The 16,228-nt window shown below is 40.6% G+C and overlaps 1 protein-coding gene across 1 annotated transcript in view; it reads right to left on the reverse strand.

Annotated features, from left to right (window-relative positions):
* Nucleotides 1-16,228, reverse strand: part of LOC139551685 (tetratricopeptide repeat protein 33-like) — a 60,037-nt gene that overhangs the window by 1,135 nt on the left and 42,674 nt on the right. Inside the window, exons 4-5 of the mRNA XM_071362959.1 lie at nucleotides 15,257-15,388; nucleotides 4,671-5,012 (exon numbers count right to left, since the gene is read on the reverse strand). Coding sequence (XP_071219060.1) covers nucleotides 4,671-5,012; nucleotides 15,257-15,388 — 474 coding nt within the window. The remainder of the gene's footprint in view (nucleotides 1-4,670; nucleotides 5,013-15,256; nucleotides 15,389-16,228) is intronic.

Consider the following 16,228-nt stretch of genomic DNA (forward strand, 5'->3'; position numbering starts at 1 on the left):
TGAACATTAAATACACATTTCTTTAGAGGCAAGTGGAAACATAACCAACCCTGTTACACATAGCACCGGATCCAATCCAAGTGTCAGTGCCTTTAGCAAACATTTGTTGGATGACATGAAGAATGAGCTCCTTGGCAACACAACCCAGTGGTGGGTTTGGCTCAAAAGAAAGATGCCTGTGCAGAACCCAATACTTACTGTAAAATATGGTGGTGGATCTTTCATCGTACGGGGCTATTTTGTTTCCACTGGTCCTGGGGCCCTTGATAAGGCCAACTGCATCATTAAAGTTACTCAGGGCCTCATTTATACAGGTGAGTTCGCACACACACAAAATATAGACTCTAAACCTTGTGTACACCACTTTTCCTGCAAAGGAATGTATTTATCAATTTTCAACTTGATGTGATATTTGCGTGGAGACACGCACACTATCAGACCATGTGTACGCACAACTTCTATTTGGTCAACTGTACTGGAAGCAAACACTTATTTTGGGGTAAATTGAGGTGTTTGATGCACAGGAATTATATAATAAGTGGTAGGTTAATAAAAAAACAGATGCATTTGCTGTTGGTAAGGAGATCGCATAGCAGCATATCGCCTAATATATTTATTTTACCTTTACTAGGCCAATATATTAGGCCTAAATCATAATCATATTGCTGGACTTGTCTCTCCTTTTCTGACAACTGGTTTATTCCCACTACACAACAAATATTAGGCTACCATTTATCCATCGCTCACTCAAAAGCCAACCATGCTCGAAAGTAAATAGACTGTTAGCCCATTTCAAATATTTGAAAGTATGGATAGGCTACAGTATTGCTGTGGAATAGGAGAGCGACGTCATAGCCTATTTAATAGGGATGTGCATCTTTCCCTTTCAAGATGATTTAACCCGTATCTAGATACATGGGCTCTGATACGATACAGGAACGAACCCTTTCAGTTTGAAACGATTCCGTGCGATTTTGTTCGATGCTATACAATTCAATGCGCTAACATTTGTTGCATAGGAATTCATTTCCATTCTGTTGGAGCTGCATCCCCCCCCCCCCCATGACATAGCCAATGAATATAGTGCACAACATTGGATTTCACCCCAGTCTCATACTCAAATGGTTTAGACCGTTTGGAAGTTTTGATGGACTCTGAGTGAGCTTCTCTTCTTCTCCCGCTTCGAACATACAGTGCGGGTAGCAAAAGGGATTGCTGTCCTCGTTATGAAATGATCAACTTTACCCTGTATATATAAAAAAAAGACTATATATAGTGGGGTAAGTTGAACGAAAGCGGTAAGTTGAGCCACCTTTGTTTCTAGGAAACCATACACAAAATGTATCATTTGACCAAATATTAAGGTAGAGATTATCATTTAATCGAGTCTGTGAAGGAAGAAACCACATGGAAAAAGTGGTTGGGAACGAAAGATAGACATGGTTTAAAAAGGTATTGTTAATATTTCATTCAGTACAGAGTAAGTTTTGCCAAGAGGCCACTTTTTCTGGACAAGCTATGTCTTCAAAACTAACGTTGACATGAATTCTGATTATTTCCAGGGATACACAACATCCTGAAATATATGTAGATATCTTTGTTATAAATAATACCAGATTTCTCGTACAAAAGGGCTCAACTTACCCCACTTTCCCTACTGATTGTTTCAAGCAAAACTATCAAAACTATTGCTGATGGTGAACCTGAACAATCAAAATAAAATCTAATGTAAGACCCGATCAGCATGTACAGTGCCTTCAGAAAGTGTTCATACCCCTTGACTTAGTCCCTATTTTATTGTGTTACAGCCTGAATTCAAAATGGATGACAGTTTTTTCTAACCCATCTACACACAATACCTCATGATGACAAAGGGAACGTTTTTATTTTAGGAAGTTTTGCAAATGTATTGAAAACGAAATACAGAAATAGCTCATTTACATAAGTATTCACACCCCTTTGCTATGCCACTCCAAATTGAGCTCAGGTACATCCAATTTCCTTTGATCATCCTTGAGATGTCACCTGTGGCCAATTGTTTGGACCTGATTTAGAAAGAAACAAACCTGTCTATATAAGGTCGCACAGTTGACAGTGAATGTCAGAGCAGAAACTATACCATGAACTCTGTAGATCTCAGAATTGTGATGAGGCATATATCTGGGGAAGGGTATAAACCAATTACTAAAGTGTTGAAAGTTTCAAAGGGCACAGTGGTCTTCATCATCGGGAAAAATATGGAACTACCCAGACTCCCTAGAGCTGGCCGTCGAACCAAACTGAGCAACCGGGCAAGAAGGACCTTGGTCAGGGAGGTGCCCAAAAACCCAATGATCACTGACAGAACAACTGAGTTCTTTGGCTGCGATGGGAGAACCTGCCAGAAGGACAAGTCTCTACAGCACTTCACCAATCTGGACTTTATGGGTGAGAGGCCAGACAGAAGCCGCTCCTGAGAACAAGGCACATGACAGCACACTTGGAGTTTGTTAAAAGGCAAGTGAAAGACTTAAAATATTCTGTGGTCTGATGAGACCAAAATGTTACTCTTTGGCCTGAATGCAAGGCGCTACGTCTGGAGAAAACCAGGCACAGCTCATCAACCGTCTAACACCATCCCTACCGTGAAGCATGGTGGTGGCAGCATCATGCTATGGGGATGTTTTTCAGCAGCAGGGACTGGGAGACTGGTAAGGATAGAGGGAACAACGAATGGAGCCAAATACAGGCAAATCCTTGATGAGAACCAGCTTCAAACTGCAAACGACCTTAGATTGGGGTGAAGATTTATGTCCAAACAGGACAATGACCCCAACAATACATCCAAAGCAAAGCTGGATTGGCTTCAGAACAACAATGTGAAAGTCCTTGAGTAGCCCAGCCAAAGCCCAGACTTGAATCGCATTGAAAATCTGTGGAAAGACTTGAAGATTGCTCTTCATCACTGCTCCCCATCTTATTTAACAGAGCTTAAGAGAATCTGCAAGGAAGAAATGGGAGAAAATCCCTAAATCCAGATGTGCAAAGCTGATACAGACATACCCAAGACGACTCAAAGCTGTAATCGCCACCAAAGGTGTTTCTACAAAGTATTGACCTAGGGGTGTGACTGCTTATGTAAATTTGATTTCTAAAAACATGTTTTCACTTTGTCATTATGGAGTATTGTGTACAGATGGGCGCATTTCTTTTTTTATTGCATCCATTTTGAATTCAGACAGAAACAAACAAAATGTAGAATAACTCAAGGGGTATGAATACTTTCTGAAGGCACTCTACATATTGCAGCTTGAACTATAACGTAGTCCTAATCAAAATATGTTGTAAACAAATTATGTATAGCCAGAAGAGTTGTCTCCAGCAGTAGCTTAGGCTACTTTTATTCCGGTAAAACACAATTTCAACAGCGCATTTCATAAAAAATTAACTAATAAAGCCTAATGTTGCACAAACCATTTTACAAACAGTTGAATGTTGAAGGTGTCACACAGATGTTCCAGATCAGGAAAAGACCCTACCTAGCGCAGTTTGACTAGGCTATTGATATTGCCTGGGGTAGTTTCCGCATGCAAAATGACTTGTAGATCAATGACTGTCGACACAATTACATGCTTAGTTCGACACTGAAGGACAAGAGCAGTTGTCACAAAATATGAGGTTTGGGGTTCCTCAGACAGACGCACTTATATCTTAAACATTTGAACCGGGAACTGATGCCTAATCGGTGAATCGTTACATCCCTACTATTTATTCTCAGAGCCTATACCAAGGCTGGTACACAATCATGTATTGATAAACAAAATATTGAACAACAATGTGTCCTTTGCATGTCGGCTGTAGCATTTACTTGTTCGAAAGGACAATTCATCTTACAGAATGCGCAGCGAGTGGCACTCGCTACAGGCATCATGCGTTTTTTGGGGGGGGTTTGAAAAAGTCACTGCAAAAGATTAAAACAATCTTCCCGCACCTCTAAAGAAATGTGATCACATTTCCCATTGCACTTTCTTTTAGAAACTACCACGGCCCAGTTCCAACATCTCCAAATCGCGGAGCAAATGTGTTTGTTTTTGGTACCATAAAAAGGTGATGGAGGGCGTTTTACAGGCGGGGGTTGTAACACTTGCTCACAAGCACACAAATATTGCACTGCTCTGATTTATCAATGAAAACATGTGTATATGTTCCAGTGACAGTTTGATCAATCCCACTAATTTGATGCGCACGCAAATTCTAGAATCTCCACACACGCCAGAATTTAGTGAGAAATGTACACATGGTTGATAAATGAGGCCCCAGGACATTTTAGACAAAGACCCGGTTGCCTCTGCCAGGGCAGTCTTTTTTTAAATATACAGTGTATTATGCTAATCTTTATCAAGGGTGCCAATCATCTTGAACCTGACTGTATACATAATACACTAAAACAAACATTATTGACTTGATTAAATCTACTGCCGCCACCCACAGTCTCTTGTATACTACAACAAAACATAATAACGACAGGCACAAGACTACAGATGGAAAACTCGATAAAAACAAAACAAAAATACCCATTTCATGAGACACATTTCAGCCCTTAAGTTCTTAGAAACATCTCATAGCCCCCGTGCTTTGACCAACTGATACTGTGATGACGAGGGTGTGACCCCCAACCCCTCAGCGGTTACCTCCCTTGCGTTCCCCTCAGCGTCGCCCACCACCGCCGTCCTCTTCAGATCCTCATAGCGTCGTTGTCTCTCGGCCGTGGGGACACAGGCCGCCGCCACCTCATCGGACTCAAAGTCATAGTCCCGTTGGAGCTCTGGAGCGTTCAGGACCTCCCGCTGGGCAGTCTCCTCCCGCTGGGTCCGGTCCCGAGCCGCCAGTCTTTGCTGCTGCAGCCTCCGTGCCCACGCCAGGTCCTCCGACCAGAGGGGGCGCTCTGACGGACACAGGTGGAGCCCCACCTGGAAAGACCTCACCGCCTGTGGATAGGACGAAGACTTCCTTTCTGTTAACATCATTTTAACCTGTTGAGGACAGAGGGCGCTGTTTTCACTTTGGGGGAAAATCGTGCCCAATTTAAACGGCCTCGTACTCAATTCTTGCTCGTACAATATGCATATTATTATTACTATTGGATAGAAAACACTCTCTAGTTTCTAAAACCGTTTGAATTATATCTGTGAGTAAAACAGAACTCATTTTGCAGCAAACTTCCTGACAGGAAGTGGAAAATCTGAAATCGATGCTCTGTTCTAGGGGCTGCCTATAAATGTCCTTGATATTTATTAGTATACATGCACTTCATACGTCTTCCACTAGATGTCGACAGGCAGTGAAAGAAGAAATGGAGTGTATAACTTGATCTGGGGTCGAATAAAAGCTCTTGGCATGACGTGTCACCAGTTTCCTGTTTTCTGGAGCGCGCGAGAAGGGACCTGGTATTGCCTTCTGAAAAGCTGTCGTTATAGACGACTAATATCTCCGGCTTTGATTTTATTTGATAAATGTGACAATATCATCGTAAAGTATGTTTTTTCAATATAGTTTTATTAGATTATTGAAATTTATTCGGGACGTTAGGCGTGTTGCGTTGTGTGCCTTTGTTCAGGAAGGAGAGCTTCGCGCTACTTTGCTAGCTTTCCGTGCTAATTGACTGGAGAAGAGGACATTCTAAAACCAAACAACGATTGTTCTGGACAAAGGACCCCTTGTACAACATTCTGATGGAAGATCATCAAAAGTAGGACCCATTTTATGATGCTATTTCATATATCTGTCGAACATGTGAAATAGTAGTTTGCGCCCAGATTTTGGGCACTCTCTCGCTATAACTAAGCTGGATGTCGTAATGAAGTTATTTTTAGAATTCTAACACGGCGATTGCATTAAGAACTAGTGTATCTATCATTTCCTATACAACATGTATTTTTTAGTCATGTTTATGAATAGTTATTTGGTCAGAATAGGTGAGTTTTAGAAAAATATACATTCTGGGAAAAAGATGCTACGTTAGCACAATGTATAACCACTGATTTCAGCTCTAAATATGCACATTTTCGAACAAAACATAAGTGTATGTATAACCTGATGTTATAGGACTGTCATCTGATGAAGGTTTATAAAGGTTAGTGAAAATTAATATCTTTTGCTGGTTTATTCGCTATCGCTAACGTGCCTATTGCTATCGCTAACGTGCCTTGATGAATGAATGCGGTAGTGTGGTAGGCTATTGTAGTAAGCTAATATAATGCTATATTGTGTTTTCGCTGTAAAACACTTAAAAAAATCGGAAATATTGGCTGGATTCACAAGATGTTTGTCTTTAATTTGCTGTACACCATCGATTTTTCAGAAATGTTTTATGATGAGTATTTAGGTATTTGACATTGGTGTCTGTAATTACTCTGGCTGCTTCGGTGCTATTTCTGACGGTAGCTGTGATGGTAGCTGCAATGTAAAACTGATTTATACCTCAAATATGCACATTTTTCGAACAAAACATAGATTTATTGTATAACATGTTATAAGACTGTCATCTGATGAAGTTGTTTCTTGGTTAGTTAGGTTGGCTTTGTGCATGTGAAAAATGTATTTTTGTATTTGGTGGTGAGCTAACAAATATATGTGGTGTTTTCGCTGTAAAACATTTTAAAAATCGGACATGTTGACTGGATTCACAAGATGTCTATCTTTCATTTGCTGTATTGGACTTGTTAATGTGTGAAAGTTAAATATTTCTCAAAAATATTTTTGGAATTCCGCGCTCTGCCTTTTCAGTGGAATGTGGGAGGAGTTCCGCTAGCGGAACCCCGGTGCCAGACAGGTTAAGTCAATAAAAGTAACACAACACAAATGACTGGTAATGAAAGAAACATTTCATGGGGAAGATGAATGGCATTGAAAGCAAATGTTTCAAGTAGGGTTGGGCAATGCCAACCTTTGTCTTATCGTGATTATGTACCCATAAAACATCATGATATACGATGCTATCGACCTTATTGGCCACCCTCCAAAATAAGTAATACATAATTGCTAAAATGACAGTTGGGCTATAGCGCGGATGAATCATGACGAAAGATGTTGAAAGCCTGGGCCGAGGCTAAGTGCAGGCAACGGCAAATATTCCTTTCTGGTGGAGGAGCAGAACAGTTTTTTGTGTGCCTGTGTCGGTCTGTGTGTGGCGCACATGATGGAGCAGTGACTGTCTGAGGAGGAACGCGCTGTCTTAGTGAGCTAGGATATAGGCCTACTTCATGAGCTGGATAGAAGCAGTCTACCGTCTTCTGAACTGGATAATAAATGCTTAATTTGCCTCAAAATAATAGAAAAATAAATATTGTTTCTCTGTCTCATAAAGCTGTGATTGAGAAAAAGCTATGCCTAAACAGACTATAGACCTTCATTCTTGTTATTTCTGAAAGCCACAACGTCAACACCTTCGTAGGCTAGAATATTTGCGAAATAAGCTACTGTTAATAACTTTAGCTCGTCTTAAAGCTTTTATGATTGGCCTAGTGGAGGATAGGTTATTGGCCATTTGGTTTTCAACCTCGCATGGAGGGATTTTCTCAACCCGCACGGATCACGTCTTTCTTAATAAGCTTAAACTTGATTAAACTTGTCATGTGATTTTTCTATAAGCCTACACTCTTGATAGGCCAAATGTTTCTCTCCCATTATGGGGAGAGAAGGGAATATAGGCCATGTTTTTTTTAAACAGCTAGACGAGATAGTGTCCGTTATATATATATATATATATTAAAAAACATTGCTTATAATTTTTAGGATATAGCCTAATGCCCATGCATCTGACAAAAAGAGAGAGACAGAGATGAACAATACTTTGACTGGATATTGTTCACTGCTTTGGTGGAATTCTCAGCTGTGTCTGGTCTACATTCCTCCCTTGCATTCTGTAGGCTATATAACATATTATTGAAATAGGCTATAGCAATTATGAACAGGCAAATTACTCGTAATGTCACTTTTGTGCTGCCCTGCGAGACGTCACAAGACATGCCTGGTGCCAGTCATGTTCAATTAAGCTAAACCATCGTCTGTCACATTACGATGTCGTCACCATCGACAATGGCTGTCGAGCATCGCCGATAGACGATACGATCGTAAAAATCGGTCAACTCAATTGAAGAACCTTAATGAATAAAAAAAAAAAAAACAGCTTTGGTTGTCGCTAGGGGTCCTGTTTCTATGTACATTGCTGGTGAATGGCCATCTGTCCCTTTCACTGGGAATGGGGTGCAGGTGTCTTGAAATAGGAATCAAGGATATTTTGTTAAGGGAAAGTCTCTAACATACCTTTATATTTTCAAAAGATTCAGGGCTTTGAAATCTAATACCTATTTTTTCTACTGTTAGAGCAGACCTAAATCAACTGATTTAAGAGTTAAAGGAGCATTGGGTGTGGTTGATCACAATGCCTGCTGAGAGGCAGCTCCACTATTATAGGGAAAGACATACGTTGCTGGTTCATATTGCAAATCAAAGTTCACTCTACCAGACGGTATACAGTAAATAACCGTTGTACCACATCCTGTCAAAAATGGTGCACAACTAAAAATCAAAGGAATCACATGATTTGTGAAAACGGAACTGTTAAAGTGATCCGTATGCAAGTCTGGCGTACAGTATATGCATTTCCTCTCTATCATTTCCTCTAATTTGATGATGCGACGAAGCATGAGTATGTCAACAATGTAGCTGTAGTCTATCAGTACATCAGCTACGTCAAGCACAACACTTCTCCCCGTCACATTCGTTTCAGTATAGAGATTTACTGCGTCGTTATTCCAGTCTCCATCATTCATCTGACCAGGCAGAAGTACATAGATTTACACATTATCGTCTAACAGAGGAGAAGAAATCCTACTTCGCACAGTAACGGGGCTTAATAAGTCAAACAATCTACCACTAAGTGATGATATCTATGAGTTCGAAAATTACAGCTGATCGTGAATGAAACGAGTTGAATAGCCTACCATTAGAAATGCATTGCTGAATCCCTTCTAGCTATCTCCGACCAAACTCATTAACAACAGACTTTTTGTTATGGTGATGAGTTCCAAGATGGGGGCTGGGCACTTCCTCCTCCAAGCCTAAAAGCTTTTCACAGCAGTAGATTAATGAGACAAGATATATACAACTTTATTTATTTTGATAATTAGGTAACTGTCCCATGGGTATTTCCACCAGGGAAAACCCTAGGCCCTAGTTATAGATTCCTGTTCCCATATGTTGTGAAGCCAATCTGTCATGCACTCTTCCCTTTCTCTCCTGCTCTCTCCTACTCTCTCTCTGTCTCAGTCTCCTGCTCCCTTTCTCGCTACCACTTCCCCAGTATCTTTCCTGGGCTCCATGATGAAGGCAGCATGCCACTCACACTGAGCCCCAGGATCACGTTCCATCCATGGGAAAGAAGACCTTTGCCAGTGCCTGGCCAACAGACTCAAACAGGGAAGCATTTAATGAAAAGTAAAAAGGGAGTAAAAAAAAAAAAGGAGCATAGATCATTTCCCCTCTTATATTCCTGAGGGTCCAAACAAGACCACGATGTGATTCACAGTGGTGAAGTGATTTTACAAGACACCATTACAGGGCTCCACAACCACACCCTGACTTTTATGGTCTGTATCCGTATGTTAAATGGATGGGACTTGCAACTTTCTGCCACTCTCTAATAAAGGAAACCTCAGCTCTTTTTAGGCCAACATTCCTGAAAGAGACTGGTTTGGTTTCCCCAACTGTCACAGGTATGCAAACAAAAATACCATAAAGGCCAAGTCAAGTGAAACTGCCAAGAAGAACCAGAGTTTTGACAAATTAACTCAGGCAAGTCAAGACTCGTATGATAAATGGTTCGTATTCGAACAACTCTTTCAAAAGCATTGTTCCGTCAAGGTTGGAATTAGGTCCTCTGTGCTCCTTAGTTTATTACCACAATAATTCCCCAACCAAATGACAAAACCGTCCCTTAGTTCTAAGGGCCTGCTTTTGTTATAACCCTCTAAAAATTGGATGATTTATTATTACAGCACTATTATAGCATTATTAGAGTTAGGGGTGCAACAGTAGATGTGTTCATACTGAACCGTTCAGTATGGGGATCTAGGGTCGGTCTGCTCTGTGAACCCGAATGAATACATAAAATAACAATTCAAAAACACTAGGCCCATAGGCTATGCCTACGCTGTATTGTATGACTTGAGTAAATCTGAGCTGGGGGGAAAAATGTGACGCTATTCCGTTAAAACAACTAGAGCCTATGCGCACGTTGTATTCGAAATTCAAGTCTCAATTGCCACATTTCAATCATGTCCTTTTTGAGGCGCAGCCAGGAACAAGTTCTGTACGATGGCGAGTGGTGGGGTCGATAAACCAAGAGGATTTCTCCATCATCGTTTAAAGTCTCCAGTTTGGGAATGTGTTTGTTTCCCAGCAGATTAGAGAGAGTACGTTGCCACTGCTGGTTTAGTGAACCGTTAGACACCTAATTATAGCACGCATGCCGTTAAGAGTCAATTCCGGGCACTAGGTAAAGAGAGAGGAAAGGAAAGGTAAATGGCAGAAAAAAACAGAGGGAAACAGACTAAGAGAAAACTGAAAGGTAGATAGAAAAGAGAGAGAGAGAAAAGCAAACATGAAAAAACAAACAGGAGACTTGAATATGTGATGCAGGAGATCACTGCGCCAGTCCATGTGCAAACATGGCACTACTCAAACAAGTCAATGCACACAATGTCCTGAAACTCGACTGAACAAGCCCTCTTAAAATAGACAGGCACTTTCTCCTCTGCTCCTAATACCTATCCATTATATGTATTGGAAGTGTGTATATATATTTGGCGAGCTTCAGCTCAGGCAATTTTCAACACTTCCCATTGTTGTTTTGGGTACACTTCTGACAGTTCTGTTGCCCTGGGACATTAGAGACAGAGAGATGTACACAGTGCCATTAGCCATAGGGTTTCTGAGTTCAGCAAGGTGTTTTTTTTCTCTCATCTCTAAACAGCAGAGTAGTCGTCTAACTGTGATCCAACCAGTTTTCATACAGATACAGGGGCAATTTTAGCATGTAAATCTTGATGGGGCAAACTAGACATTTTTTTATTTTTTTTAGATGCATTCCAGGAAAGCCACTACACAACACTAAACTATAGATTAATTACACTATAAATGGTGACAAATGGTGCCCACAAACTGTTAGGGCCTACATAAAGCATTCTTAACAGCAGAGTCCCAACAGCAGTACCAACACCGTACCACTACTACACCTGGCTATCAGCGCAGCTTTGTCTGGCAGCAAAATGGTTCATTCAGCCTAATGTATTTCCTTTTACAAACACATAGCTGATATGGCTGACTTGCTTAAACAAATGTTGTTTCTACTGACAATTGAAATGTACAAACTACGGCATAAGGGTACGGCGAGCGGATAAGAGGCAATCCGTAATTCCGATTGAGACATTAATGAGCGAGGTAGAACAGATGTAGTCAATATAACTATATGTTCGGCACTTTTGAAATGTACAGCGACAGAATTTAGAACATGGGCCGTTCTTACAGTATTCTCCCTGCACACCAAGTTAGAACCGTATGATAAATACAGGGGGCATATAAGCAGACAATGAAAGCATTTACAATATTCAATGATTACATTAATCTAAAACAGGCTATAGGCTACATGTGCACCACCAAGTCAGAACACTAGGTGAAATTAATAGGGGAAAGGGACCACATTATTAGGGTGAGGAACATGGGCTACTAACATCTTAGTACACAACATACACTTAGTATTACTTTCTTAGCTACAGTGTACATATCTCCCTGGCATCTTATATCATTTATGCAGCAGCATACAATACATTTTTGGACTCACCTTGTGCTGTGCTCATTTGAACAGGAAGGTGGCGCGGCGGTCCTTCATTCGCAAATTTTGTCATCAAACTTTTGTCATTTGGCATTGTCTGGATTTATGGTGCTTTCAAGACAACTGGAAACTCGGGTAAAAAAAAACAAAGTCGAATCATGATGACGTCAGTGATCTTCAGGTCGGAATTCTAGAAAGAGGCCAGAGTTCCCGACTTACAATTCAGAGTTGGATGACCGTTCAAAACGTCTTTTCCCAGACTGAGGTTTTTTCTCCCGAGTTCCCAGTTGTCTTGAAGTCAGATTTCCCAGTTCCGAGTTTACAGTTGTTTTGAGGGCGGCAGAAGTCATGCTGGATTGACAGATTGGCCAATGTTTAATGTCCATCCTTTTAAGCTTGGAAAAGAGACCCTTAAACCCAGACTTCGGACCACAACTCAATTGTCAGTACAAACCACATTTGTTTAACCTAGTCAGCCACATCAATGTTTTTTAATTTTAAAGGCAAGTAAGAAAGACCCAGAGTTACCTCTGCTGCAGAGGATAAGTTCACGAGAGTTACCAGCTTCAGAAATTGCAGCCCAAATAAATGCTTCAGAGTTCAAGTAACATACACATCTCAACATCCACTGTTCAGAGGAGACTGCCTGAATCAGGCCTTCATGGTCGAATTGATGCAAAGAAACTACTACTAAAAGGACACCAATAATAAGAAGAGACTTGCTTGGTCCAAGAAACACAAGCAATGGACATTAGACTGGTGGAAATCTGTCCTATGGTCTGATGAGTATAAATTAGAAATTTTTGGTTTCAAGTGCCATGTCTTTGTGAGACGCATGTGTTGTTCCCACCGTGAAGTATGGAGGAAGAGGTGTGATGATGTGGGTGCTTTGCTGGTGACACTGTCAGTGATATATTTAGAATTCAAGTCACACTTAACTAGCATAGCTACCACAGAATTCTGCAGTGATACGCCATCCCATCTGGTTTGCGCTTAGTGGGACTATCATTTGTTTTTCAACATGACAATGACCCAACACACCTCCAGACTGTGTAAGGGCTATTTGACCAAGAAGGAGAGTGATGGTGTGCTGCATCAGATGACCTGGCCTCTACAATCACCCAACCTCAATCCAATTGAGATGGTTTTGGATGAGTTGGACCGCAGAGTGAAGGAAAAGCAGCCAACAAGTGCTCAGCATATGTGGGAACTTAAAGACTGTTGGAAAAGCATTCCATGTGAAGCTGGTTGTCAGAATGCCAAGAGTGTACAAAGCTGTCATCAAGGCAAAGGGTTGCTACTTTGAAGAATCTCAAATCTCAAATATATTTTAATTGTTTAACACTTTTTTGGTTACTACATGATTCCATGTGTGTTATTTCATAGTTTTGATGTCTTCACTATTATTCTAATGTAGAAAATAGTACAAATAAAGAAATACCCTTGAATAAGTAGGTGTGTCCAAACTTTTTGACTGGCACAAAATTCTCCATAATGTCAAACTAAAAAGAAAATTCAATATCTCAAATATCCTCTTTGCATTAGTATTCCCTCCCTTTTTTTCAGGAAAGCGTCTTAATTCTAGTCAAATTTGTTTGAACAAATTACATAATAAATTACAATAGGGATTGAGATTATTTTTGAATGACTGACTACCCCTTTCTCTGGCCCCCATACACACAACATCAGTCAAGTACTGAATTTCAAGCACATATTCAACTATAAAGAAGAGGTTGCTTGTTGAAAGCCTCAAAGAAGGGCAATGATTGGTAGATGGGTAACAATAACAAATCAGGCATTTAATATCTCTTTAAGCATGGTCAAGTTAATAATTATGCTGGGGATGATGTATTAAACCAACTAGACACATCAAAGATACAGTCGTCTTTCTGAACTGAGCTGCAGGACAGGAAGGAAAGTGCTTAGGGATGTCACCATGATTTTAAAACAGCTACAGAGTTCAATGGCTGTGATGGGAGAAAACTGAGGATGGATCAACAACATTGTAGTGACTCCACAATTGACAGAGTGAAAAAAAATATATACAGAATAAAAAAAATATTCCAAAACATTAATCCTGTATGCAACAACATATTAAAGTAATACTGCCAAAGGAATAAACCGTTTGGCCTAAATGCAAAGCCTTATATTTAGGGGGAAATCCAACAGCACATCACTGAGTAACTGCCTCCTTATTTTCAAGCATGGTGGTGGATGCTTCATGGTATGGTTATGCTTGACATCAGCAAATACTCTGGAGTTATTCAGAGTTATTCATAAATGGTCTGGAACTAAGCACAGGCAAAATCCCACAGGAAAACCTACTTCAGTCTACTTTACACCAGACACTGGGAGACGAATGTACCTTTCAGCAGGACAATAACCTACAACACAAGGCCAAACCAACATTTGAATTGATTACCAAGAAGACAGTTGATGTTCCTGAGTGGCCAAGTTACAGTTCTGACTTAAATCTGCATGGCAAGACTTGAAAAGTGCTGTCTTGCCATTATCGCCAACACCTTGACAGAGCTTGAATCATTTTGAAAAGAAGAAATGGGCAAATATTGCACAATCCAGGTGTGCAAAGCTCTTAAAGACTTACCCATGAAGACTCAAAGCTGTAATCACTGCCAAAGGTGATTCTAACATGTATTAACTCAGGGGTGTGAATACTTTTTCATTTTTCATTCATCTTTAAAAATTGATAGAACTTCCACTTTGACATTAGACTATGGTGTTTAGATTACTGACAAAAAATGATAATTAAATCCAATTTAATCCCATTTTGTAACAATAAAATGTGAAGAAATCCAAGGGGGTGAATACTTATGATACCCACTGTACAGAGAGGTTCAGGTGAGCACTGTTGGGCACTTTAAGTAATCTTCCATGCCCTGGGCACTTGGATGTGATTTAAAAGAAGAGCCACTTTATTACACAGAGAACAGAGAACAGTTATAAATAGGAGCTCGGGGTAATGACTGGTACATCAGTGTATGTGGGGATGACAGACGAGCTAGGGCCACTTCTCTGCAGACTCACCTCCCTACAGTGGACTGAAACCTAACATGAGATACAGATGCATTAACACCCAGTTGTTCACTTAAACCTTGCATTGATGTCAAAGGGAGAAGTGCATTATGCACTAATATATTTTGTTTTTATGCGCCTGGATCTCAAGTTAGGCTACCTAGTTGTGCATAAAACACAACTTGAATGCTTGTCACACTACAGCGCAAAACCTACCCGGGACAACCAAGCTGGCCTGGTTACACATCCTCCATAGTTGCTCAAAAGGACCATGTGAAAAGAAAATATCCAAGACAGCACAGTTTGTTTAGGGCTGGCACAATAGTATGACAAGCGTGCGGTAATACTGACCAGGTCCACCTCTCCCAGACCAAGCTGGGCACGGCCCAGTGTCTGCCAGCCCTCCCACCACAGGGGGCGCAGCTTCACAGCCATCTCTGCTGCCTGCACCGCCGGGAACACCTCTTGCAGGACGGTCAGCACCTGCAGGTCAAGGTTCAGAGTGAAATGGTCAAACAAACTGCATAAAGGCTCATAATATGTCGCACCAACATGAAAATAAAGTGTGTGTGTTGTCTTGGGGTTGCGGGATTTAAAACAATTATATTTAAGAGTCATATTGGGAATATGACTGATTGGAAATGTGTCAGTCATTACCCTGAGCTGTTATTTATAACTTTTCACTGTTCCCTGTTCAATAATGCACCATTCTATACATTTTTCATAAAATTGTAATAACTACCATGACATTATTGAACAGGGGACACTGAAAAGTTATAAACAAGAGCTCAGAGTAATCGCTCAGTCAGGATTGTGAAGATGGATTGTTTTCTAGTTTTTTAATAAAATGCATTTTCAGACAGTGAGACGCACACCTCCACAATCAGTGACAGAGATATCCGAGGGCTGTTTGTCAGTACAGCAGAGTCAGCAGGAAATGAGATCACAGCACTCGGCACCAAAGGATTGATCGCTATGCGTGCCTGGCCTGCGTATGTACATCCTTCTGCGTGTGTGATAGAGGAGCCAGTCCTAGTGATGCGCCTGTGGGTGATTCCTCACAAAACCAGGACAAAAAAATACCATAATTTGGGGGATTTTCAATAAATTTCATCCAAAGCATAATTTTGAGGAAGGATTGTTGACATATATTTTACATTTTTATCTAAAGGCATAATTGAGAAATAATTAATTGAAGTTGGAATATTGTTGACATTTTGGCCTTACCCAGGACTCCTTTAAGACTCCATAATGTTTAATCTGTAAGTGCTACAAAGCAAGAACCTGTGTCATATGAAGCTTTGCTCTGTAATATGAGTAGTA

The sequence above is a fragment of the Salvelinus alpinus genome, chromosome 24 (assembly GCF_045679555.1).
Source record: "Salvelinus alpinus chromosome 24, SLU_Salpinus.1, whole genome shotgun sequence".
Lineage (NCBI taxonomy): Eukaryota > Metazoa > Chordata > Actinopteri > Salmoniformes > Salmonidae > Salvelinus > Salvelinus alpinus.